The following is an 18,136-nucleotide window of genomic DNA, read 5'->3' as shown; positions in this document are numbered from 1 at the left end:
CTTTTTCTAGACCTCTATAAATGCCCTTTGCCTCCTAGCTCTTTCCTCTATTTCCTTTTACTTTCCTCTTGTCCCACTGTCATGCTCAGCCTTCATTTGGGTTTCAGTAATGGTTTCAGTAATTCCTCCCGGTTACATTACCCTTGATCCAGCTCTTATACCTGCTTCACTACCGATTTTGGATCACTTGTTCCCTTGTCCCTGGGTTTGTTAACACCACTTCCTTTCCCCCATCTCCCCATCTCCCATGTCCCGCTGGAACTGCTGGTCCTGTTGTTTTTTCCTCCAGATTGTTTATCCAGCCTATCTTATCTACATAGACCTGCAGAAATAATGACATGCAGAAAAACAAGACAGAGCAAGACAAAGCAACAAAAGAAAAGAAAACAAAACAACAAAAAAAACAATGATCAAAAAAATAAAAGCCTGTAAATAGTTCAAGGACTGTTTGTTGGCCTTTAGAGGGGTTTTCCGGTGGAGTCTGATGGGGTGCCACGCCCTGGTCCCAAAGTCTATTTTCGGTACTCCCTCAGGACTTCCTTGCTCTGCTCCCCTTGCTGTTCTGTTGCACGCCCTTAGTGTTTAGCCTCGGTGTGGTGGGGTCAGATCGGGTGCAATTCCCACACTGTGTCTCCAGTGTTGTCCCCTGTAGGACTATGGGTCAGTGAGGGATGTAAGAATGTTTTTATGGCTCTCAAATAATGTTTAAATTGTTTGTTGTGAGGGGCATGTTTAGTGCACTTCTGTTCCAAAAATTTACGGACCCCCTGTTCTAGATCAGTACTGTTTTCTTGAAATGCAATGTGAGAAACAAGTATATTAAAAATTTTCTGGTAGCCATTGGGGGGAAGAAAAAAAAGGAACAGGTAAAATGAGTTTTAACAGCTTACTGTTAAAAAAACTCATATAGAGGGTTTAATAGGATATTGTTTTTTATTTCTTTTTTTGGTTATATATATTTTTAAATTGAGAGTTAATACAAATGTCATATCATTCCACAGTTCAATCACATCAACAGGATTGTACAATTGTTACCACAATCAGTTTCACGACATTCATTTCCTTCCTGGACTCCTTGACATTGGCTCCCTTTGACCCCCACCCCACCACTGCTCTACCCCCTCCCCCCAAACCCTTATTCTACCGCCTGTCCCTATCGGTTCATCAATCCTGGGTTTCAGATACTGAAAATCAGAAACACATATAAACATAAAAAACCTAATGAGATAACATATCTGAGATAAACTCCAATATGAATAATCAAAAACATTATTTCCTTTCTAGAGATAGGCTGTGTATGGTTTCTTTAAAAAAAAATAAATCCAGGTTGGGGAGGGAGAGGAAAAAAAGAGAAGCTGATATCAAGGGCTGAAGTAGAAAGAAAATTCTTTGAAAATGATGATGGCAACCTATGCACAAATGCACGTGATACAATGGATGTATGGATTGTTGTACAAGCCCCAGTAAAATGATTTATTAAAATAAAAAATAAAAATATATAATAAGAAAATCCCTCCAGATTCCTTATCCCTCAACCTGAATAGTCATTTGAGTGGCTTAAAGGGGAGAGGAAAAAAGTGAAATTGAAATGGACTTGGGGTCTTCAGGGAAAAACAAGTTCATCTCAAACAAACAACAAACAAAACAGCTTAGCTTACATCACCCAGTACATCCAGATTATTGTTGTTTGAACATGTATTCTAGTAAATCAAGTTGAGCTATTTCACATTCTCTTTTTGTTTACCTTAAGCTTCCACACGTGATGAGTGTGGAAACACTGGCAAACCTGGGTCACCGGGAGAAAGACGGGGCTGTCTACTCCCATAAACAGAGTCTCAGAAACTCACGGGCGGGTCTATCCTGCCCTAGAGGGTCGCTTTGAGTCAGCCTCCACTCAAGGGCAGTGGTGTTTTTTGAGTGAGTAACCTAGCCCGGGTTACTTACTCAGAATGCATAATGCAGGGAGACTCATATTCCAGAATTTGCACTTAAATCGCTCAGTGAAATTGCTCACTCTTTCAGTGCCTTTGTATCTTCGACTGGGGTTAGTGTGACAATTCAGTGAAACCCTACACACCCACAACTGCAGTCGATGTCGATACGGAGTGTGGATTGCATGTCGGGCAAGCTCATCCACACTTCAGAAGAGCCCTATTTATTCATTTGATCATCGCAGGCATTATCTGAGTCTATCAATGGGGTCCCTGGTAGCTCAGCAGGGTAAGAACTAGAGTGCTAACAGAACAGTTGGTGGTTTGAACCCACCAGCCATTCCGTGGGAGGAAGAGGAAGCTGTCTACTCCCATAAAGACCTACAGTCTCTGAAGCCCATGGGGCAGTTCTACTCTGTCCTATCGCGTTGCTATGAATTAAAGGGCACTGGACGGGGGTGGGTTTGGTTTGATTTTTCTGTTAAATGAGGTGTCTTATGTCCTCCGACCCTGACCCTACCTGGCTGGGGCATCAGGGAGATCCTCATAAAAAGTCAGAATATGTCTGTCCCTCGACATCCTCCCTCTACTCTGGGTTTCTAAGCACTTGCTCTGCTTCGAGTTCATTCTCTCAAGAGTCCTTCATGCCTCCTGTCACACAACAAGTCATTCTGAAGCGTTTTCTTTGCCAGGGGGAACAGAGACACTGGGTGATGGTGAGCAGAAGCAGGGGCTACCCTCAGGCAGCAAGCACCAAGCCCTTGACACTGAAGCCAGGCTGGGGGAGACCTGTGGTAATCACTCTGAACTTGGGCCTCCTGATGAGTGGCTCTGTTGGTGACATGGAAACTGCCAGGAAAGTGGCAGGCACCTCCTTCTTCAAGTTCTCTCTCATTCTTCCCTTTCCAGAGTCCTCACCACTAGAGGGGAGCAACTCCTCCCCCTCCTTGTCCCAGGGGTTCCCACCTTTCCCGTGTGGTTCCACAGTCCACTGCCTTGCTCTCAGGGTCCAGGTGCTTCAGAGACTGGAAAACCCTTACAAGGCCTTCCTACTCCCGGCAACCTGGGGGCCAGGAGCTGGTGGTAGTCACATGCCTTTGGCTCCAGGAGAAGACTCTAGATCCGGGGGGTGGGGGGTCCTGCCTGAAGCCTTGGATCTTATCTTTCCTACCGCCTGCCTCTCTTTTTCCTCCCCAACCGCCCCCTGCCCCCTGGCCCTTAGCCGTTTAATTGCAAAAGCCAGGCGGTTGGTTTGTGGGCGACCACAAGACAGCGACCCTTTTCGTGTACTGGCTGAGGGGGAAGCAAAGGGGAGGCTGCCGGGAAGGGAACCAAGTAGGAGCCGCCACTTTGTGGAGGCTCCGGGCTTTCTACTCTGTTCCAGTCCACTCCTAAAAGATTTCAAAGCGTGATCTGTCAAATCAGAGCCGGTAGGGGCACCCCTCTGCGCCTCTTAGGAAACTGCTGGGATTTCAGAGAGGCCGAGTGACTTGCTCTGGGTCACACAGCGTCTCTCAGCCAGGCAGCCAGGTCCTGGGGGCCGGGAGGAGGAAAGCTGGCACCATCTGGCTGCCTGCCACGCTGCAGGCCTGACACTAAGGTGCGGGAAAACCCAAGAGCTCTAGTTTCTGAGCACCGGGTCCCATCTTGGGGTGTGGAGGGTGCGGGGTCGAGATTCCAGGGGGATCCACTGTAGGTGTTGGGTTTCTCAAATGCAGGATAGACATGGAGTGGCTTGGAAAGCCGAAAGGTCGTGCTCACCCGTCCATGCAAGGAGGAAGGGGGAAGGGGAGGGGTCCCGGACCTGTGAGGTGACACCTGCGCTGGCGCGCGGGTTCTTTAAACGCCCTGAGGGGGGGAGCTAAGCGCGGAAAGAAGGGCGGGGCTGGGCTGAGGGGGCCGGTCACATGATCTGCCCTGAAGGGCTCGCGGGTCCCCACCCCCCCTCCCACCCCACCGGTGGGCGTCCCCCACAACGCGTGGTCGACTCTCATTGGCCGGTGGTCCAGCCAATAGAAATCGGCCATCTGGGAACCCAGCGTTCCGAGGCACAGTCTAGCTTGCTGCCCCGACAAAGATCCAATAGAAAGGGGCGGTTGTAGCCTCGGACCAATGATAACACGTGGAGGGCGGGCCAAAAGGCCGGGGCAGGTTGGATTGAGAGGCAGGCGGGTATAAAAGCGCGCGGCCGCTGAAGGGGTCCGTCCCTGCTGCAGAGCCGCTGCCCCGTGAGAGACTTAAAGGGCGCCCGCGCCGCCGCCCCCTCGGCCCGCCATGCTGCTACCCGTACCGCTGTTGCTGGGCCTCCTCGGCCTGGCCGCCGCAGAACCCACCGTGTACTTGAAGGAGGAGTTTCTGGACGGAGGTAACGCCTGGTTCCATCCGGAGTCCGCCCGGACGACGCGGCCGGTCCCCCGCTCGGATCTGCGTTGTCTGTAATTAACCGCTCAGAGGACCAACACTGTGGCCCCGGGGACCAGAGCCGCGGGCATTCCCTCCCTCTGCGTCCCGGGGGAGCACGGAGGGCGCAGCAGCCTTCCGAGGCGGGAGTTAGGGCTTCGCCCAAGGTGTCAAACTAGAGTTCGGGGGTGGGGTGGGGTGGGGGTGATGACAGGGGTAATTTCCTTACTTGCCCCCAACGGGTTATGTGAGGTGGATATTGAGGGGCAAGTGTCAGCCGCAGCCACCCTGACCAGCCCCTCTGACCTCCCAGATGGGTGGACGGACCGCTGGATCGAATCCAAACACAAGTCGGATTTTGGCAAATTCGTCCTCAGTTCTGGCAAGTTCTATGGTGACCAGGAGAAAGATAAAGGTAAGAGCCTGTGGGTGAGTGCTCAGACCTGAGCAGACTCGGCTGGCAGAAGCTCTGGGCACTATGCAAAACCTGGGCTTCCCCCGGAGCAGGGCAAACAGGAAGAGGGGCGGGTAGTCGGTAATCCCAGAGGCCTGGGGACCCGGAGTCTGGACCTAGCTGTGACTGACCTGTTCCAGGGCTGCAGACCAGCCAGGACGCCCGCTTTTATGCCCTGTCGTCAAGATTTGAGCCCTTCAGCAACAAGGACAAGACCCTGGTGGTCCAGTTTACTGTGAAGCACGAGCAGAACATTGACTGTGGGGGTGGCTACGTGAAGCTGTTTCCTGGTGGCTTGGACCAGACGGACATGCACGGGGACTCCGAGTACAACATCATGTTCGGTGAGGGGGCCTTGCCCACTTCCCCTGAGAGACTTAAACCTTAGGGGCTCTTCAGCCAGTGAGAAGTGGCCCTGGGAGAGTGGGAAGAACTCCAAGTCCCTTTCCTTGGAGGGGTCGGCTAAAGGAATACACACAGCGAACTGTAGCTCATTGTGCTTATGCTGGTTTCAGTACTTCCTGGTCAGCACTTTTCCTCCTCTTAAGGGAGGATTCCAAGTTCTACATGAACAATGTTTTAATGTACAGCTTTATTTCCAATTCCTGAAGGGCCATTGGTCTTAACCTGGTTAGAACTCACAGGGGCTTGATTTTTTTTTTTCCCTTTAAAGAAGAAAATTTCTTGTGACAGATGAGTGGGAGTTGCTGATGGGGGTCAACCTGGTCTCTAACCCACCTGGTGTTTCACCTAGGTCCTGACATCTGTGGTCCTGGTACCAAGAAGGTTCATGTCATCTTCAATTACAAAGGCAAGAATGTGCTCATCAACAAGGACATCCGTTGCAAGGTGTGCCTGAGGTGTGGGGGTGTGGGTGTGGCAGAGGGCTCCCCCCCCAGGGGCTGAGGCCAGCCAAGTAGGCGGGGTCACTCACTTCCCACCCTCTTCAGGATGACGAGTTCACCCACCTGTACACTTTGATCGTGAGGCCTGACAACACCTATGAGGTGAAGATTGACAACAGCCAGGTGGAGTCCGGCTCCTTGGAAGACGACTGGGACTTCCTGCCTCCCAAGAAGATCAAGGATCCCGATGCCGCCAAGCCGGAAGACTGGGATGAGCGAGCCAAGATCGATGACCCCACAGACTCCAAGCCTGAGGTTGGCGCTTAGGCTGGGGCCGCCCTACCACAGACTGGATGGTGGACAGCCCCAGCCTGGCTGACTCTGGGCCATCCTCCTGCACCCTCAGGACTGGGATAAGCCAGAGCACATCCCTGACCCTGATGCCAAGAAGCCCGATGATTGGGATGAGGAGATGGATGGCGAGTGGGAGCCCCCTGTGATTCAGAACCCTGACTACAAGGTGGGTCTGGGGCTCCGAGCAGGCCTGGGGTAGCTGGTGGTAGGTAGGGCACTGGACTTTGCTCACTGGCAAGTTGCCACCGGCTCTTTCACAGGGCGAGTGGAAGCCCCGGCAGATCGACAACCCAGATTACAAAGGCAAGTGGATCCACCCGGAGATCGACAACCCCGAGTACTCCCCCGATGACAGCATCTACTCCTATGACAGCTTTGCCGTGCTGGGCCTGGATCTCTGGCAGGTGAGACCGTGGTGGAAGACTGGGCTTAGGCAGGAGAGAAGGAACAGAGGGGGAAGTCTGACCCCCAAATAATGACTTTGTTGTTCTTGGGAACATGTCCTAGCTTCTTTCTGCGGGGCGTTCGTTGTGTTCCTTGAGTGCTGTATCTTCTCAAGTAGCCTTCTGTGAACCAGGTCTTTGGGTTTTCTCAACTAGAAGGCAAGGAAGCTGGTTGGTCTCTAGTTTGCCATTTTTGTCTGTCTGTTCACGGTTCACTGATAGTCTACCTGACGGCGCACTCCGCCCGGTAACCAAGTAAGTGAACCCTCATGTTAGTAGATGAGGAACCTGGGGCAGAGAAGGGAGGTGAGACCTGGCAGAGCTGGAGTTTTCGATCAGGCCGCGTGGCTTGCAGTCCCTGTTGCTGTTTTCATTGTTAACCACGATGCTACTCTGTGTACACAGGTCTTTGTAAAGAGTCTGAGGAACATGTGTATGTCTGGTGAACACAGGAACGGAGGGCTAAGGGCTAAGGTGACACTTCTGACAACTACCTCTTCCCTCCATTCACCCCCAGGTCAAGTCTGGCACCATCTTCGACAACTTCCTCATCACCAACGACGAGGCCTATGCCGAGGAGTTTGGCAATGAGACATGGGGTGCCACAAAGGTAGGGTTTGGCCCCAGGCTTGGGTCTGGGGGTGGCAGTAGAGGCTGGCAGGCGGGGCCCAGGCCCTAAGGTAGGTGGTCTGTGTCCACAGGCTGCAGAAAAGGCCATGAAGGACAAGCAGGATGAAGAGCAGAGGCTAAAGGAGGAGGAAGAGGACAAGAAGCGCAAAGAGGAGGAGGAGGCGGAGGACAAGGAGGAGGAGGAGGACAAAGAGGAGGAGGAGGACGACGAAGAGGACAAGGAGGAGGAGGAGGAGGAAGATGTGGGCCAGGCTAAGGACGAGCTGTAGAGGCTGGGCCGCCTGTCTCCAGGGCTGGACTGAAGCCTGAGCGCTCCTGCCGCAGAGCCGGCCGCGCCAAATAATGTCTCTATGAGACTCGAGAACTCTTCATTGTTTTCCAGGCGGGTTCAGATTTGGGGCGGATTTTGGTTTTGTCCCTTCCCTCTTTTTTTGTTTTTGTTTTCTTTTTTACTGGTGTTTTGTCTTCGATTATCACTCAGCCTTCATCCCTGGCCCTCATCTTTCTTGATCGACATCTTTCCCTTCCTCTGTCTTCTCCTCCCTTCAGACCCTTAGCCTCCTCTCCAGCCCGTGGGAGAAGCCCAGGCCTGAGATTCCAATTGCTCTCCTATCTGGAGCCTAGGGGTGTGTGTGGGAAGGCAGGAGAAAGAGGGTGGTGTTCCCAGCCCTCCAGCACTGAGGAAGAGTGGAGCTCTTAGGACCTGACCTCTGACCCCTCCTCCCCTGCTCCCAGAACTTGGGCCACTTCTGGAAGAGGCAGTGATTTCCAGAGAATGTAAACTACAAGCAAATTTCTATTAAATTAAGTTTTGTGTCTCCCTCCTTTGTCTCCTTTTCGGGGTGGGGTGGGGTGAGGGAAGTTGGAGATCAGGGAACCAAGGGTGGCCTTTTTTTCAGGGAGTGGTTCTTCATGGAGTTTCTGAATTTCTTTTTAAACTGTGGAAGAGTTGGCTGAATCCCCCCCCCTTGTGACAAGGGGCCTGGCTTGTCCATTGAAGGCTAGAAGTGTGCTCTATGCACTAATGAGCTCTCCCTTCTGTCGCCAGTTTGATCTGATTGTGGGGAGGAGACACGGTGTGCATTCAGACCTAACAACCTGTCCTTATTAGTTATTATGGCAACTGCTCATCCATCAATTTGTCCCATTTTTCCACTGTGACACTGGAAGCTCTGCCACTGATATTTCAGGCACCAGCAGGTTCACCAGTTTGGTACAAATTCTGCATCGGAAGCAAGACCGCCTGAGTGTTCCTTAGAAGTAAGGTTGGTGAGATTTCGAAAATAAAAACTCCTTGCTGTTGAGTGGACTCCAATTCATGGTGACCCTATCAAATAGGACAGAGAACTGCCCCTGTGGCTTTCTGAGGCTAACTCTTGACAAGGAGTGGAAAACCTAGTCTGTCTTCCTCAGAACAGCTGGTGGTTTCAAACTACTGACCTTGCAGTTAGCAGCCCACCAATACTCTTCAAGAGGGAACCAGTCCCCAGAAAAAGACGCCATGTTTGGTCAGGGGGAGTCTGAAAACAGGACAGCCACGCTCAGTGCGATAGATTGACAGCAGCAGTTGCACCAGTAGCCTCCAACCTGAGGGTGGTGCACAGGAGCAGGCAGTGTTGCTCTGCTGTGAACTGGAACTAGAGGACATTGAAAGCCAAGTCAAACTCGCCATCGAGTTGATGCCAACTCAGAAACCCTATAGGAGACAGACTAGAGCTACCCCTGTGAGTTTCAGACTATAATGCATTCTGGGAATAGAACGCCCAGTCTTTCTCTGGAGCATCTGCTGGTGGTTTTGTGGTTTTGAACTGGACCATGTGGATTGCAGCCCAACTCCACCACCAGGGCTCCTGAGATGGCACTGCAGACTAACGACAAGTGTACACCCCCTGCCCAGTGGCTTAAACATTGTTCATGTCAGCCAGTCTTAAAAGGCTATTTCCTACCACAACCTAGGAAATAGATTCACACACAAAGTACCAAACCAGTTGCGGAGGTTTTTCAGTGGCAAGGATTTGAACTCGAGGGAAAGGGGGCTAGGCTAGAATTGTTGGCAGAGGTCCCTGGGCCTCTCCAACAGGAAGTTAAAAGTCTAGGGATTTGGGGGGTGTGAGGATGGACTTGTTTTGGGAGAAGGTAAGAGCTGGTCATGGCCAGTGCTAGTGGAGTGTTCTGGGCTTGAAAGATTTCTAAAAGTTAATGGACAGAGGGAATGAAAAGATAATGGGATTACCTGTGAACATTTTAAAGCCTCATACAGTGGGTAAGCTGCAGGAACTGGTTACAGTTGGGCAGTGGGTGATAATGTCAAGTGAATGTCCAATCCCTGGCTTGAAGGGTGAGTTGGTGAAGGTGAGGCAGACAATGATGGAGGTTGCCATATCAAGTCTAGATGTAAACTGGGTAGTCAGTCTGCCCCTCAGCTCTCCCTTCCTGCCAGTCACATGTGCCGGGGCGCCTTGGCCTTGACATCACATGAAATGTTTTTTGGAGCCGGGCCTGGGGATATAGTGATCAAAACTGATGAGGTAGCTATCGCCCTGAGAGAACCCAAAAGTCATCATTTTCAGGAATGATTGAAACCAGGAAGTTGTTCCAAGTGGCACTTCCAATCCTGAGTAATTTTCACACATGTCATTTGGGTGAAAACCACGGACAGTGATTTTACAGGGGAAATGCAAATGTCTTAAGTGCATGATAAATTTTGCTTGATGCCAACGACGATATTGTGAGGAAAAAAAATTTAAACATTGTGGGAGGGAGTGGGAAAATAGGGGCCATTTTGTGGTGGGATGACGTCACCGCCAACGGGCATGGCGTCACTCACAGCAAGCCACGTGACAAGTACGCGTGGTGCCAGGAGCAACACCACCTCGAGGGGAGAGTTTCATGTGGGCATGCGTCGCCTGAGGGCGCGCTGGTGCGCATGCTCCGGAAAGCTTAAGGGGGGGTGGGGCATACGCCGGTCACGTGAGCGGCCGGCCGGCGCGCGCGCACCTGCCCCGGAAGTGGTCAACGCGCGGCGCGGCTGGGCGCTAAGATGGCGGCGGCGTGAGTTGCATGTTGTGTTAGGATCCCGGGGGCCTGGATCCGTCGCTCGGGCCCCGCCATGGCCGTTACCATCACTCTCAAAACGTTGCAGCAGCAGACCTTCAAGATACGCATGGAACCTGACGAGACGGTGCGGGCCAGCTGGGCTCGGGGGCGGGAGCGACGGGTGCCGGGGGAGGGGTGGGGGCGGGGAGGCCAGGGTCCCGGCGAATGGGGCGCCGAGGGCGGGGTGGGTTGGGTCCGGCCCTGCCCCCTCCCCACCTGCCGGATCTCCGCTGAGCGCCTCCGGGGCCCGGGGTCGGCTCCCGGCGCTCCGAGAGCGTTCCTGGGCGGGCCTCAGGGACAGGGCCGCTCCCGGGGCGCTCGCCAGGCCCCAGATCCAGTGTCAGCCCTCGCGGGGCGCCGAGGCCGCCGGCTCGGATTCCCAGCCAGCTTGCGCTCTTGGGGAGCCGGGCTCGCCCGCCTGCTCAGCTTTGGCTGGCGACACCTCGGGACGGCGGTGGCTGAGTCTGAGCGCGGGAGGTGCCAAGGACAGGCGGCGGCGACGCGGATAGAGATGATCAAACGGTCGCCATCGTGTGGTCCGCGTGGTTGGTTGGTTGGCCGCGTATTCTTCTCCAGATGCTTGAAATTGTTGGTGCCCTTGACCTAACGGCAGAACAGGCTTGCCGCAGCTTCGGGAACCGTTCACGCTTCTCTGTTAATAAAGCCCCAGACAGCAAACACAAAAAAAAAGTGGCCGGCGGCGACTCACGTTGCGCCCTGCCAGCTGCAGAAAACTCACGGTGTTAAACGCTGAGCTGTCTGAGCGCAAAGGAACTGGCACCCACGTCATTCAGTCGCTGTGCTGCCTGTGTAGAAGGGGAAGAGACTGAACTCCACTTTTTGAGGCGGCTGGTGGTGGAGAAAAACAGACTGGGTTTTGTTTGCCCCGCCCAGCTAGTTTACTTTGGGCAATTTTTATAATCTTCCTGGGTGACGGTTTCCTCTGATAAAATTTAGGGCTCACGATGGCTCCATGGTTTCGTAAGGCTTAAGAAGCATTCATAGTGGACGTATTTAAAATAGTACATTCAACTTAGGGTGCTCTCAATGAGCATTGGCTACTGTTACTGCCTTGAGTCCTAGTGGCGCTGTGGGTTAGGTGTTGCCGCAAACCCCAAGGTCATTGGTTCAAACCCACCAACTGCTCTGTGAGAGAAAGGTGGGATTAGCTGTTCCCATACAATTTTTAGTCTCAGAAACCCTACCTAGGGTTACTGAGTCAATTCAGAATCGACTCAGTGGCAGTGGGTTATTGCCCAAGGTGGGCAGCAAGGAATAGGGGGCCACCTCCCATCCCCTCCCCTCCCCCCTTCTTCTTTCTCACTTCATACCATCTAATAAAATAAGTGTTTCTTCTCCTATTGCGAAAACAGAGGCTTTCATAGGGTTTTCCTCTCTCCTGTGTCTTTGGTCCACCACTGGCCCCAGGCACAGAGTAAATGTAAGGTTGAATGGTGGCATGGTTTAACCACTAGCCTTAGCCTTTCTGCCCTCAGGCCTGGTAGCTGCTGCTCTTCCTCCACGTTTGGATGAGAAGAAGGGATTGGGGGTTTGCAATGGCTTTATGCCTCTCCCTTCAGGTGAAGGTGCTCAAGGAGAAGATAGAAGCCGAGAAGGGTCGTGATGCCTTCCCCGTGGCGGGGCAGAAGCTCATTTATGCCGGCAAGATCCTGAGTGATGACGTCCCCATCAAGGACTATCGAATAGATGAGAAGAACTTTGTGGTTGTTATGGTGACCAAGGTTGGTGGTGGCTGGTGGATTTGCTGCAGAGCCGGCCAAGAACCTGTGTGCCCCAGACAGATTAGCTGGGAACGGGGTGGGGCTGCCGCTGGGTGGGGTGTTGGGGCTCGATAGGGGTGCTGAGGCTGTCCCCCTTTCCTGGCCATAACAGACCAAAGCTGTCCCAGGCACCTCAGCCCCTGCAGAGACCTCGCCTACTGCTGCCCCCGAGTCTTCCACAGCCTTCCCGCCAACCCCTGCCTCAGGCATGTCCCAGCCCCCAGCTGCCCGAGAGGACAAGAGCCCGTCAGAGGAGTCGGCCCCCACGATGTCCCCGGAGTCTGTGTCAGGGTAAGGTAGCCAGGGGTCTGCCTCCAGGTTCTCTTCTCCACACATGTGCTGGCCCTGAGCACCGGGGAGGGGGATGCTGGCATAAGCCAGGGTCCGATTTCTCTCTCTTGAATTTGCAGCTCTGTTCCCTCTTCAGGTAGCAGCGGGCGAGAGGATGATGCGGCCTCCACACTAGGTGGGTGGGCGGGTCCCCAGGGTGGAGGTGGTGGGGCACCGCAGCCATCAGCAGGACCTTGCCTGTGTGAGGGGTGCCGAGGCACTGCCTGCTCTCACCCAGCCTTTGCTGTTCCCCCACAGTGACAGGCTCCGAGTATGAAACCATGCTGGCGGAGATCATGTCCATGGGTTACGAGCGGGCGCGGGTCGTGGCTGCGCTGAGAGCTAGCTACAACAACCCCCATCGTGCTGTGGAGTATCTTCTCACGGTAAGTTGGGCAGGTTGCTGTCTCCCTGGAAAAGCTGTGTGTGTGTGGGGGGGGGCTCCTTTGGCTGTACTGCCCTGCTAGGCAGTCAGGGAGAAGAGAGAAGTTGGCGGGGAGGGAGAGGGGGACAAATTAGCCAGGAAAGGCTTCCTTATATGAAGCAGGTCTTGAGTTAGGGGTGGGCATGGAATCTGAAGGCAGCAGAGTGGTCTTGATATAGCACTGAAAATGACCCCTGACAGGGAATTCCTGGGAGCCCTGAGCCAGAGCACAGCTCCGTCCAGGAGAGCCAGGCACCCGAGCAGCCGGCCACAGAAGCAGGTGAGTGTGCGGGGAGGTGTGCCCAAGGGGTGTCTGCTCTTAGTACTGCTGAACACCCCTGCCCCCAGTGCTGCTGGGAGTTCATTGTGGTATTTGACCCCTCCCTCCAACCACCAGCAGGAGAGAACCCCCTGGAGTTCCTGCGGGACCAGCCCCAGTTCCAGAACATGCGACAGGTGATCCAACAGAACCCGGCGCTGCTGCCCGCCCTGCTCCAGCAGCTGGGCCAGGAGAACCCTCAGCTCTTACAGGTGCAGGCCAGGGGACAGCCACCTTCTCCACTCCCCTCGGGTCCCACAGCCCTGCAAAGGCAGTCTGACCCAGTGTGGGCGCAAAAGCTGCTCTCTACTTGGATGGCAGGACTAACAATCCCTGTTTGCTCCCTGGGATCTGCACGATGGCCCAAGATTCTCCTAGCCACCCTGTGGTGTTGTACCCAGTTTGAAGAAGCTGGCAGTACATGCTTCCTCCCCTCAGGCTCTGTGCTGTCTGCTTTGGGGCTCTGGCTCTGCTCCATGCACAGCTGGTGCTCTGTGGGATTTGCTTGACAGTACCCAGGACAACTGTGCCCTAGTTGGCTCTGGGACCATTGTGCTTAACAAGATTCCAGGCAGTGGTTACAAACGACACCTGGGGGAGCCAGGGTCCTGAAGACGCTAGGAGTGGGGCTGGTTCCTCCCGGGACCCTGCAGGTGGCCACTGTTGGTCCTGCTGCTCCAGATCATGCTGGTGCTCCTGGCTCTTGCTTCTCTGCCCTCGGCTTGCACTCTGTCCTCCATTCATGGTGTCCAGGCCTTTCTGTCTGTGTGTTGAGTCCCCAGTGATGAAGTGGCCCCAGACGTCTGGGATGCCACACTGGTGCTGGCTGGTATTATGGGTCCACTGAAGTGCTCCTTAGACATTTCAGACTTCCACAGGGGCACACACATACACGCCCACTCTCCCTCTCTGTGCATCACCTGTCCAGTTTGCTCTACTTCTCATTCCAGATTGCCCCTCCTCTCACCCAAATCCAGCTCCTGCATAGCTCCCCCACAGCCCTCTCTCCACTCGGTCCGCCCACCCTCTCCAGCCAGTCAATTCCAACTTACTGTAATCTGTAAGACAAAGTAGACCTGCTCCTTAGGGTTTCAGAGACTGTAATCTGAATAGGAGCAGCTGTGTCAGTCAGCCGAGCACTTAACTCACTACACCACCACCTTGTCCCTTCATGGTAAAATTTTCAGATGAACACACTGAAACAAATCAAACTCGCTGCCCTTGAGTGATGGCGACTCACAGCCACCCTACAGGACAGGGCTGAGCTGCCCTAGTGGGTTTCAAGACTGACTGCCAAAGTAAAACGCCTGGCCTTTGTCCTGTAGAGCGGCTGTTGGCTTCAAACTGCTGACTTTGCAGTTTGCAACCCAACTCGGAACCAATTACATCACTGGGGTCACTGCACACATGCACTGAGCACACATGCACACCCCCAGAATCGTCAGTGAGTACATCTTTCTGAAAGTCAGTCCCCACCCAGCCATCACAAACCTTGCTTCCCAGGGCACAGAGTGAGTGGGGTTTGACCTCTGTCTCCCTTTTCCTTGTTCATCTATTTCTGTGATTTGCCCAATGATGCCTTACTACTGGCAGGCTCGGTGCCAGCCCGGTGCTCTGCCTAGGGAAGTGGCTCTGCCTTGCTAGTCGCTCTGAACCCTCAGTTCCACCAGGACAGGGTCCGTGTTTCCTCCTGTGCTGCCCATGTCTGGCTATAGGCACCTCCTGCATATCTGCTGTGTCAACAAAAAGCGAGTTCTGCCATGGGGACCAGGGCTGGCGGTCACCTGCCCTGCCCTTCCCTTCCCCTCAGCAAATCAGCCGGCACCAGGAGCAGTTTATCCAGATGTTGAACGAGCCCCCTGGGGAGCTGGCAGACATCTCAGACGCAGAGGGGGAGGCAGGGGCCATTGGTGAGGAGGCCCCCCAGATGAACTACATCCAGGTGACACCGCAGGAGAAAGAAGCCATAGAGAGGGTAAGAGGCTTGGTTGAGGGGGACCCTACTGGTGGGTGGGGCTGCCCCACCCCCTCACACCTGTCCGTCTTCCTGCAGTTGAAGGCCCTTGGCTTCCCTGAGAGCCTGGTCATCCAGGCCTACTTCGCCTGTGAAAAAAATGAGAACTTGGCTGCCAACTTTCTCCTGAGTCAGAACTTTGACGACGAGTGATGCGGGGGGGACCAGGCTGCCCACCATCCCACCTCACCCCCATTCCACAAAAGTTTTATAAAAGAAAAAAATATATATATATTCATGTTTATTTAAGAAGTGGAAGAAAATTCTCAAAAACCTTAAAAAAAAAACCAACCTGACAGATTCCCTCAATTTCCTTGTCCTCCTAGTGTCCCCATTCCCATCTTGGCCTGAGAAGACCCAGGCTAGACAGCTGTCCTCCAACCCAGCGACCCCCCTCCATAGAGCTGGCAGGCCTGGGAAGCAGATGGACCCCTCTTGGCCTCTGTCCCAGCGCCTGCCGCCAGATGGAGAGACACTGCTGCCTCCCCCCCCCTCCCCCAGCCCTCTAATGGGAACTGGAGCCTGAACTTTTGATCCTCTATTGGAGTGGCCCAAATGTCCCCATCTGGAACCCAGGTCCCCTTCCCCCTAGTTCGCCCAATCTGGCCTTGGCCTCCAGCTTTTTGGTGGGGAAGAGGTGCAGTCTGTCCTGGCTGGGAAGGGGGAGCCACTGTGGAGGCTTGAGGCTACCTCCCCAACCCCCCACAAAAGAAGAGAGAGCTGTGTTTATGATAAAAGATTTTGAAGTGAATAAAGTTCTAAAGACTAGCCCTGTGGTCTGTGCCTGCGGGGCTCCCACGCCAGCTTGTCTGGGTCTGGGGCACAGGCACTGGAAACTGCACAGGAGCGGGGCAGGGGCAGCGTGAGCCCTGTAGCCCAGGGTTCCCGGTGTCTTCTCCCTTCCAAGCTGTGCAGCCCACCCCCAGGAATGGCAATGCCCAGCTCAGCCTTGGAAGGACTGCTTCTCCCCGCCCCCCATCACCACAGTCTGTTTTGGCTACACTCTCCCCTTGGAAATTGGCTAATTACTGAAGATGAATGTTAGTAAACAGAAGCCTTCCTCGCCTCTGCCATCTGCTGCTCCATTCTTTCCCCATTGCATCACCCTCTGTTAACCCCCCTCCCCCCCATACTCCAGTGAGGGGATACAGCCTAGAGTCCCAGTCCCGTTTGCTGGGGGGCAGTGGTGGTAAGGGTTCTGTGGTGCACTCCTCCCCGCCCCCAGCCCAGGTGTTGACAAAGGGACTGGAGACTCAGGAGGGGTACTGGGAAGGACTGAGCACCCAACTCGGGAGTGGTCTGTGGAGGCAGCAAGCTTTATTGCAAAAGGACATGGCTGTCTTAAGAGCTAGGGGGCTCAGAGGTCGCTGGGCCCTGGGTGGCGGCTATTGCCGCAGCTTGGGCCTCTTTCTGGTGCCTTTGTTTTTCCTTCTTGAGATGCTTGCGCTGCTGCTTCTCCAGGTCCTGAAGGAGCTCCTGGAAGCGGGTGCTCCGAGGGTCCACGTGGTAGCCTAGGCGCTCCTGGGCCTCTGCCTGCAGCCTTGCACGCCGCTGCTTGTCCGCCTGTGCCTTCTCCCAGCGCTCCCGCTGCTGCCGCCGCCAGTCCTCAATCATCTGTGGCATCTGAGCCATCCGCTCTGCTATGAGCTGCTCCCTGTGGGGGACAACATGGAGTGGGTGGTGTGGGTGCCCTCAGCCAGCCGGGGCAGTGTGCCCAAGCACCGCATGACAAACAGGAAAAGGTTTGATAAGCAAAGAAATTGGCAGGAGAGGAACTGCTGCTGTGTGGCCTCGAACTTGTGGGTGGACCGCCCCGTGCTGGCCACCACCCTCCATCCTGCTGCCATCACCGAGCGCGTGCTGTTCAAGGCAAAGCAGCAGGAAGTACACAGCTTCCAACCGTGTGCGGTGGGACCAGCGAAGGCGCCCATCAGGAGTGGCTGGGAGAACTCCAGCCAGGCTCATCTAGAAGGGGACAGGCAGTGACTGGAAGGCCAGCCCTACATCCCTGCTCCACCACCCTTCCCTGCCCAAGTGACCCTGGACCAGTCTCCCGTCTGTCTGGTTTGTACCTCTCTAAGACAAAGGTGCTCCCTCAGGCTGTTGGGGCAGCAAGAATGACTTGCACCCTCTAACTGGCCTCTGCCACCTGCCCTGCCAGATGGCCCTGGTCTTCCAGTTTCGTCCTTCACAAGAACTGCCTGCTAAACATTTCCAAAATCTGTCTTCGGACTCCAGGCCAACAGTTTGACTGCCTGCCTGCTTTATGCTTTGGTCCTGGTCTCCTGTGGCCCCCTCTACTCTGCCCCAGCCACCACAATTCCTGCCTATTCTCGATGCTTCTACCTCAGGGCCTTTGCACCGACTTTGCTTGCATTGCAAACTCCCAAGATCTCCCAATGAACCCGTCATCCAGGTTAGATCTAATAGCTTAAATTTAAATACCACCTCAGGCCTGGAGGCCTCCCGAACCCAAGTTCATTGCCAGTGAGTCCATTCGGACTCGGTGACCTCGCCTGGGCAGGGTAGCCCTCCACATGATTAACACGCTGTGACTTTGGGGGCAGGTTGCCAGGCCTGTGAGTTGGAACCACCAACTATTAGGACAGCATGAAACGGGATTTTCAAACCCAGTTGCCCTCCCTAATTCACGTTCTCACCCTTACGGTCCTCTGTGCCTGGGGTGGGGCCTTGCCCCCTCCCTAAGCACCGAGTAAAGACGGGCTGTCGAACTTAACCATGGGGAGGTATGTTTGGCGACGAGGAAGACACGCTTGTAAGATTCAGCATGCAGGCTCCTCAATCAGGAAGCCTAAGGGTCCAGGCACCTTTCGGGGTTCAGGTCACCCACAAGGACACGGATGCAGTACCAAAGCACGCACACACCTGGCTTGACGTTTCTCCTCCTCGGCCAGCCGCTGCACCCGCAGTGACTCCTGCATAGCCGCCAGGCTGGGGTGCCACTCCCGTTCCTCAGCCTCCAGCTCTTGCAGCTGTTCCCGCGACGGCCAGAGGGAGCCTGCGGCCACTCCGGAGGCGGCGCCGTGCCGTGCGAACTGCTTGGCGGCGTAGCGCGGGCCCAGCTGCCAGCGCGGGGTGAGCGGGTCTTTCGGAT

The 18,136-nt window shown here is 54.5% G+C and overlaps 3 protein-coding genes across 8 annotated transcripts; 2 read left to right on the top strand and 1 right to left on the bottom strand.

The window, feature by feature from the left end:
- Nucleotides 1-4,162: 4,162 nt before the first annotated feature.
- CALR (calreticulin) lies at nucleotides 4,163-7,877 on the top strand. The gene is made up of 9 exons (XM_004715506.2): nucleotides 4,163-4,296; nucleotides 4,645-4,746; nucleotides 4,926-5,129; nucleotides 5,540-5,634; nucleotides 5,736-5,945; nucleotides 6,037-6,150; nucleotides 6,245-6,388; nucleotides 6,945-7,037; nucleotides 7,129-7,877. Exons 1-9 carry the CDS (start codon nucleotides 4,206-4,208, stop codon nucleotides 7,324-7,326), a joined length of 1,251 nt encoding a protein of 416 aa, XP_004715563.1. The 5' UTR covers nucleotides 4,163-4,205; the 3' UTR covers nucleotides 7,327-7,877.
- Nucleotides 7,878-10,088: 2,211 nt separating this feature from the next.
- RAD23A (RAD23 homolog A, nucleotide excision repair protein) lies at nucleotides 10,089-15,614 on the top strand. 6 transcript variants are annotated; one of them, XM_045289740.1, is made up of 9 exons: nucleotides 10,089-10,238; nucleotides 11,734-11,895; nucleotides 12,047-12,225; nucleotides 12,345-12,400; nucleotides 12,523-12,650; nucleotides 12,890-12,968; nucleotides 13,089-13,144; nucleotides 14,818-14,982; nucleotides 15,348-15,614. In XM_045289740.1, exons 1-9 carry the CDS (start codon nucleotides 10,167-10,169, stop codon nucleotides 15,528-15,530), a joined length of 1,080 nt encoding a protein of 359 aa, XP_045145675.1. In that variant the 5' UTR covers nucleotides 10,089-10,166; the 3' UTR covers nucleotides 15,531-15,614. The 6 variants fall into 6 exon arrangements, with proteins under 6 accessions (XP_045145675.1, XP_045145673.1, XP_045145674.1 ...); XM_045289738.1 differs by having other exon boundaries at nucleotides 13,089-13,219; XM_045289739.1 differs by having other exon boundaries at nucleotides 13,086-13,144.
- Nucleotides 15,615-16,316: 702 nt separating this feature from the next.
- On the bottom strand, nucleotides 16,317-18,134 carry GADD45GIP1 (GADD45G interacting protein 1; the record flags this gene model as incomplete). Its single annotated transcript, XM_004715589.2, has 2 exons — nucleotides 16,317-16,675; nucleotides 17,908-18,134. Coding segments are annotated over 2 exons (540 nt in total), but the record flags the coding sequence as incomplete, so codon positions are not given.
- Nucleotides 18,135-18,136: the final 2 nt, after the last annotated feature.

The sequence above is a fragment of the Echinops telfairi genome, unplaced genomic scaffold (assembly GCF_000313985.2).
Source record: "Echinops telfairi isolate 266 unplaced genomic scaffold, ASM31398v2 ScPeMD7_30;HRSCAF=105, whole genome shotgun sequence".
In the NCBI taxonomy this organism is placed as follows: domain Eukaryota; kingdom Metazoa; phylum Chordata; class Mammalia; order Afrosoricida; family Tenrecidae; genus Echinops; species Echinops telfairi.
Note: the sequence above shows the minus strand (reverse complement) of the source record. Positions and strands in the feature narration are given on the sequence as shown.

Coding starts and splice junctions, on each gene's coding strand:
- CALR (XM_004715506.2), top strand. CDS start 4,206: ATGCTGCTACCCGTACCGCTGTTGCTGGGCCTCCTCGGCCTGGCCGCC. Junction 4,297..4,644: donor GGAGGAGTTTCTGGACGGAG/GTAACGCCTGGT, acceptor CTGACCTCCCAG/ATGGGTGGACGGACCGCTGG. Junction 4,747..4,925: donor TGACCAGGAGAAAGATAAAG/GTAAGAGCCTGT, acceptor GACCTGTTCCAG/GGCTGCAGACCAGCCAGGAC.
- RAD23A (XM_045289737.1), top strand. CDS start 10,167: ATGGCCGTTACCATCACTCTCAAAACGTTGCAGCAGCAGACCTTCAAG. Junction 12,651..12,889: donor CTGTGGAGTATCTTCTCACG/GTAAGTTGGGCA, acceptor GACCCCTGACAG/GGAATTCCTGGGAGCCCTGA. Junction 12,969..13,085: donor GCAGCCGGCCACAGAAGCAG/GTGAGTGTGCGG, acceptor TCCAACCACCAG/CAGGAGAGAACCCCCTGGAG.